The 7239-nt window shown below is 45.0% G+C and overlaps 1 protein-coding gene across 4 annotated transcripts; it reads right to left on the reverse strand.

Moving 5' to 3' along the window:
• Positions 1-420: 420 nt before the first annotated feature.
• On the reverse strand, positions 421-5026 carry LOC125543191 (phospho-N-acetylmuramoyl-pentapeptide-transferase homolog). 4 transcript variants are annotated; one of them, XM_048706443.1, is made up of 8 exons: positions 4697-5023; positions 4337-4414; positions 4019-4248; positions 3136-3586; positions 2983-3047; positions 2299-2492; positions 1659-1867; positions 421-946 (listed from the first exon to the last, which is right to left on the reverse strand). In XM_048706443.1, the coding sequence occupies exons 1-8, from the start codon at positions 4847-4849 to the stop codon at positions 764-766; spliced, it is 1563 nt and encodes a 520-aa protein (XP_048562400.1). In that variant the 5' UTR covers positions 4850-5023; the 3' UTR covers positions 421-763. The 4 variants fall into 4 exon arrangements, with proteins under 4 accessions (XP_048562400.1, XP_048562402.1, XP_048562404.1 ...); XM_048706445.1 differs by lacking the exon at positions 4337-4414 and having other exon boundaries at positions 4697-5026; XM_048706447.1 differs by lacking the exons at positions 4337-4414; positions 4697-5023 and having other exon boundaries at positions 3136-3443; positions 4019-4157.
• Positions 5027-7239: the final 2213 nt, after the last annotated feature.

Consider the following 7239-nt stretch of genomic DNA (forward strand, 5'->3'; position numbering starts at 1 on the left):
GACTGGAAGCACAACCAACATACCACACACAATAAGCACAGCCCAGAGCCACTGATCAGCCAGCATGCCAAAGGTCTCCCAAAAGCACAGCGAATCATGCAATCCTCCTTGCCATAGGGTTCCAGCCATGTCCTCTCGCGTACACCTCCCCCATGACCAGCTTGATCATCAGCGCGCCTTCTTCAGTTCTTCTTGGCTTCTCTGCACTATGCTCTTCGTGCCGTCTTCCTGGTGTTTGCCTTTTTCATTTATTACAAATTTACTTTCACGGCCTCATTATGACACAAGCAAGCATATAAACCAAAAAAACCACTGACGTGCGTAGAAACATCAGGCCCAAGAGGGGTACCCATCCATCAAGCCATAAGCATAAGCCATCAGATGTGCAATATACTCTGGAGGTGGAGTTACATTAAAAGATAGATGAACAACACGTCAGTTGAAGCAATAGTTCAGTACTTCAGTATACAAAGATGCTACTCCCTCCGATCCAAAATAAATGTCGTTGTTTTAGTTCAAATTTATTTTGGATCAGAGGGAGTACAGCTTTCTGCGAGGAAGAGGATACAACAACCCATGGTACTACACTGCACGACTTCATTTGAGGTGTCCTAGAAACTCCACACGCAAAATTCTGTAAATCTGTAGTATATCAGTGAACCTTACGCTCGGGCATGCTGAAGCCTGAAGCATCTACCATTCTAGAAGTGCACTACAGAAATGAAATAGAAGCAATGAATGAATGGTAACCTATGCTTTCTATTTACGCTGAGACGAGACCAAGGTATCCTGCCAACACAGTTAAGAAGCATGTCATGATGTATGCACCCGCCACGATATAAGGCTCCTTTATGCCCCACAGTCTAAGATAGTAATGCGAGGGAAGAATTCGCTGGAAAGATCTGTTTGTCCCATGGATGTGCTTCAGAGTCATGCTCAAAGGAACCTGAGACAGAAATGGGACATGACGATACATTATGATCTTATCAGCTGAAATGCCACCATTAGACAGAGAAATATAGTGCACATTGCACTATTTTGTGTTCTTACAGGACTGGAGGATGAAAACGATTAGCAGACATATAGACACAATGCGTCGTAGAAATAATTAGTAACTGAAACTTTTTATGAACTGTGAATAAACTAGGATAATCAGTAAAGGATCCTGAAGCAAAAAATAAGTCTAGCTAGATATGTTTCTATGCGATGTCTCATTGCTCACAAACTGATAGTTAAGTCGCAGAGTAATGCATGCCAATTGCCAATAATACCAAAAGGGCTTCACAGAAGGCCCTTGTTCAGTACAACAAGCACAATGAACTAGCACATAGGGCTCATGACTCCGGGCCACGAAGGGATAGAGGATAACATGAACTAGAGGGTTTAGTGCTGCAGAATCATAGCAAATGTCGATTATGACTAGACACGGGATCGTGATAAAAGGTGTAAAGCATAGTCACACAATTGACAGAGACAGAATGATCCAGTGATCAACTGCTCCATGTTTAACCACTATCCACTGGAAAGTAAATAAATATCATAATTCAACTCATGCTCACTGCACATGCAAATGATGTATAACAGTAACTAAAGGGTGTCAACAGTAAGCATATATCATAATTATTGAGGTAAAACGATAAATACAAACAGTACTATACCTGCAATATTACCACAAGCAGCTCGAGAAAGAAGACGCTGCATGCAATTAACATAGGAATGAACATTCCACTACATGCTGCAATTGTAGCAAGTGCTCCTCCAAGTGCAAAAGAGCCAACTCGACCCATAACTATTGAGGCCCTATATCTGTTATGTAAAAGAAAGCCAGTGCAAGCACCTGACATAGATGCTCCAAAAACACTCAGCTCTGCAACAATTGTGAATAATTGATTCACACAAGACCTCATTAGATTTAACAAAAAGTAGAAGATCATGAAGATGAATTCGAAGAAGTCAACAGGGAGGTATCCATTTAGGTGACCCCTTTGCATCATACTATGGAATTCAGTTCCGATACACCATCTACCCTGACTAATGACTAACATAACATTTTTTTCCAAACTTAAAAACACTGCGTTGAACCCTTTTCAGCAAGTGGAGCATAGATGCATGAAAAGCTCCAGAACAAATTAAATGGGTACAATAGACCATTACGTGATGTCATGTATAAAATAGGTTTGTCACCCTTTATCGAAAAAATGATGACAGGAGCAAAAACTAGTATGCTATAAGGAATTAATTACGATGCGGGATTACAACTTTGAGAAAACATGTTAATAGGCAGAAATAACAAAGTACCCGAGCAAATTGGAAGAGCGGCAACAGACAATCCAACGAGTGCCAAAGCAGCAACACCACCAGCCAAACCATCAAGACCATCAACCAATGTTACTCCAGTACCCATGGAAAGAGAACATACTGTAGCCAGAACCAGATAAACTTTCCCCATGAATGCAAGACCAAATGACGGAGGCAGAGGAACAATGAATTTCCTTCATGAACAAAGTAGAATCAGTAAAGTTGAGACAGTCAACCTAAATATTAAACTGTGATATTTTTTATATCTTTTCCTGTAACGCGTGATCAGAGAATTAAGGGTCATATAATGTGCCCAGTATACCAAGATATGATGTAGGAATTTAGACATCTTCAAAGTATAATCAGGAAAGCACCATCCACTCTAAAATTAACAGGTAAACATTGGTACTAGTTACCAACGTGAGTTCAAAAACCAACATTAGTTGTGTAAGTACGCACTAAGATAAAGTGACACCATTGGAGGCCGCAGCCCACAGATAAAATGATGTATGATCCTTGGGCTGTACTCTGTGACAATCCTTTAGGCAATTAAGAAAGATTTTGCTTTTCATGTTAAGAACACCAACTCAAAAACCAACCACAATCACAAGATAGCATAACTGATCAAGCACTAAATCAAACTGACCCAGCTTCAAGGCACACATCAGTTGCAATGATGCTTACATGTTGTATGGTGTTGAAATATTTGCAGAACCCAGCCAGATAAAGAAGTAGATACCAGCAGCAGTCTGCAAGGAATACGAGATTACTTCTAAGTTGCATTTACTGTAACATGTAAAGGGCACCCTATCATAATTTGACAAAAGCATCACTTACCTGAACCAAAAATCTTATCCACTGAGGTATTTTATGATTGCGATCCATGACAAGGTTTGAAATATCGTCAAGTAACCCAACTACTGCAAATATGATGGTTATTATAGCTGCTCCATTTACTCCACTTGAGTTTGAACCAACATTTCTTCTTGCAACCAAAATACCAATCGGAACGAAGAACAGTCCTCCCATTGCTGGGGTTGGTTTTCCGTTGGATGGAGATATAGGCTTCCCTCTCCTCCGGAAATGATGAATCTTCATTCTATCAGCAATGGGTGCAAAAATAAATCCAGCTAATGTGGATAGAACTGCTGATATTAAAAAAGGGCGTGTCAAATAAAATGAGTCCAGAGGTAGCCTAACAATCCACCACGAACACCAGTCGACAAACAAAAGTTGCACTGCTAGGAAAGCAATCAGCCCAACATTATTCATCAGCCCTTGTCGAGTTCTGGGAATTGATGTAAGAAACTTTAGTCAGAACTCAGAAACTAGCAAACACATTTCTAAGAGCCTATCTGTTCTTATTGGTTCGGCAGCCTTTGTGTTCAGTTGACCGTGAAGAATAAGAATTACATAACCTTTCTAGCACAATATTAATCTGGAAGGTCATCACATATGATCTTAATATATTACCATTATTACTCCACAGCTAAGTGTGTATTATTCCTGGAAAATTACACACTATACTATACAACAGCATATTCGTTAAGTGTGTGATGTTCGCCGGAAAATTACACAATATACAATACAACTCGTTGTAATACAATGCCGACACCTAGCCATATTATCATGATGGTATATGACTTATCGCTGTAGAGCTACTTGAATGAGCTACAGTTGTTTGTATTCCACTTGTGATCTGAAAAGCTAGATAATTTACCTGCTCTTCCTTTGCCCTTTCCCAATGGTGGCGAGCCTATGGGCAGCAATGGTTATCGCACCCTCTGCCGCCTTGAAGCGCCTCTCGGTCATCATCGTTGGCAACTCAACATCCCCAATTTGAGTTAACACAACCTCATCGTCGCTCCAATCACTCTCACTTGAATACAGAACAACACCAAATGCATCATCCTCGTCGTCATGATGCACCAGCGAGAAATCCCCCAGATCCTACACCAAGTCACTGCAACTGGTAAAACAATCCAATTCGTGGTGCAGCACTGCTACCTGAATTTGAAGAAGAGAAACAGCACAGTACATCATCAAATGATGTGGGGATTTGAATGGAACCACGCCTACGTGTGGGTCTGGATGGGATGCTTCCGAACTGGGACTCCTGAAGAAGGGTAATAGCAGCGAGATCAGTTCCACCGCACGTCCATCTTGTGAATCATTTGGTGGCGTATGTTAGTTTGAACTGAAACGCGCAGCAGTATCAGCATGCGACTACCGGCTACTGCAACAACCAACGGCCTGACCATTTGGAACTAAAAATCTGAAAAATGGCAGCTGGTGGAGATCACCTGTCGCCTACGCTTCGATGAATACGGCGGCAATAACGAGGCGAAAAACAAGCTCTACGAGGAATGGGGGCGGATCGAGAGATCTAGGAGCTCACCTGCACGGCGGAGGGTCGGCGGGAGGACGGCGTCGAGGAGGGGCGCACCCGCGGGAGAGGCGGCCGCCGGAGGGATCGCCGGAAGCGCGGGTGGTGGGGCGCGGGGCACGAGTAGTAGGAGCAGGAGGCGGAGGAGGAGGAAGGAGATGCCATGGCTGGTACTTCGTCGGCGGGGACGACGGGGGAAGAAGATGGCCGGAGATCGAGGGGTATTTTCTGACGGCGACCGGAGGACAGCGGCTACTGTTTTTCTTGGAATGCTTCGCTGCGAGGTGGGTGTTTGCTGGATACTTCTTTCTTGTTTTGGAGGCCTCGGCCAACCTGGGGGCAATTTTTCTCCCTTGGGGAAAGTGGTCGTCGCTTCGCACATTGACATTTGCTATGCGGTGGATCTGGACATCTGGTGCTTTGTTCAACATTTTGGTAACGTCGAAACACGCTACAAAGCGGATTTTTCTATCTATGATCATATTTTATACTCCCTCCGTAAAACATACTATAAGAGAGCGTTGCTTTTAGTAGTGATCTAAATGCTTTTATATTCCTTTACCGAGGAAGTAATGCACTGGTGATTTAGTGAAAAGAGCAAATCCACAAAGTTTTACATAATTCTAAGGGAGTTTAACTTTTTTCAAAAGGATTATAGATCTATTATAATAAAAGTTCATCTGAAATGCAGAGCATCTCAAACATAACATAAATCCAGAAATAAGAGACGGATGGATGCACAAGCCTCCTCAGCGATCGCGATTCTGGACCGTTGGATCTGCGCGCTTGATGCGATCCGAGCCGTCGGATCGAGCCCTGGAGTGACCTCGTCCGTCGGATAAAAAAAAGTTACTGCTGGAATGAATAGTAATGGCAACAAAATATAAATATCATGCCCCCACCAGGGCATTTTGGTCATTTCGCGTGGTGGGCGTATAAAAGGGCCGGCTCCCCTGGTGAACCCTAGCCGCCGCCTCCTCGCGCACTCGCGCCCGCGCCCTCACCTCTCTCTCCCCATCCAAACCCTACCCCGCGCCCGCCTCCCTGCCCTGCCGCCGGCGCCGGCGCCGCCGCTCGCCCGAGCACCCATCCCCGGCCTCACGCCGCCCATCTAGAGAGATGGGGGCCGCGCGCGACGAGGCCGGCGTGCCGTCGTCTCGTCTTCTGCCGCGCCCGCCTCCCTGCCTCGCCGCTGGCCGCCGCCGCCACTGCTCGCCCGGGTACCCGGCCGCGGGTGATGTGGACGACGTGCCGCCGTCCCGTCTTCTGCGAGGTCGAGGAGAGCCAATCCCACCTCGCCGCCATCTCCTTCATCCAGCCGGCTGCCGCCTTGGCCGACTCCTCTTCCCCTCCCGTCCTCCTCCTCTCGCGTCTCCTTCCCATCGTCAGGCCGCATACTGCTCCACCCTTCCTCCTCCCCTCCCATCGCTCCCCTCTAACGCTAGGAGTGGGTGAGGAGGCTGAGCCGCTGCCCGCTGCCGGCCCGCAACACCTCCTGTTCGACCATGCCGAGGAAGCACTGGACCTTCATCCTTGCGTCTGTGCAGAGATGACCCGAGGTAAGGTGCCTTCATATTTGTTTGTTTCTTATATTGGAGATGTGGTCAGCTGATTTGGGGGGCCTTGAGGCATTCAAATGGAGCACATGTGTTCACCTTAGGTGACTTATAATCTGTAGCATATGTTGCTGCATTGGGAGATTTGGAGTACGTGCATTGAGGCTTAAATGTGCAAATGCACACTGCTGGAGCGCCCTTCAGCAACGAGGAGGCCCAACGCGACACGGCCGCCGCCTGCGTCGGTTCTCCCCAGCACGACACAGCCGCCGCGGGCATCGGTTCTCCCCAGCACAACCACTCTGAAGACGCCCAGGTGATCCATTCTCTTGCCTAGAGATGTTGTTCTTCTCTTTCAGTTATACTTTTTTTGGTTCCGTTGATTTTGTGTGGAATTTATCATTGCAGGTCCACTGTAGCTGTTGTTCTCTTGTCTTCTTGCACATAGTACATCACTTGATAGTTGAGACTATACTGGTATTGGCCAATATTGCGTTAGGATAACTATATTGCATTTTGCGAAATATTAGTATGGCAGCGTCAGCTTCCTCAGTTGTTGCAAATCTTGTATTTGCGCCTTGTACTGTAACTGCAAAACTCTAGGTATCAATATTCAATATATCTTGTAAATTTTAAAGCATTTTGAAACCTTACAAATAACTAATTGAGTTGATAATAAAGCAGAAGATGCATTGCCCCAATGGGATTACTACTTCTCTGAAGTGCCTAACCTACCAAATCCGCACCAGATGATAATTTAATATGCCAAAGTACATAAATTTGCCTAATTTATGTTCAGCTCATTTTCCTTGCAGCTGGTTTATGAATAATATATGAAATATGGACTACCAAAATTGTATCTGTCCGGCGTCTCAAAATTGCAACATATTGGAAATAGTCGACCTTCCTGTTATTAACTGTAACATATAACATATTAATACCTCAAACTAGGGATTGCATATGTTTGTTTTTTCTTGGGCTAGAAGCCAAGAATACTGA

This window comes from Triticum urartu, chromosome 3 (assembly GCF_003073215.2).
Source record: "Triticum urartu cultivar G1812 chromosome 3, Tu2.1, whole genome shotgun sequence".
In the NCBI taxonomy this organism is placed as follows: Eukaryota; Viridiplantae; Streptophyta; class Magnoliopsida; order Poales; family Poaceae; genus Triticum; species Triticum urartu.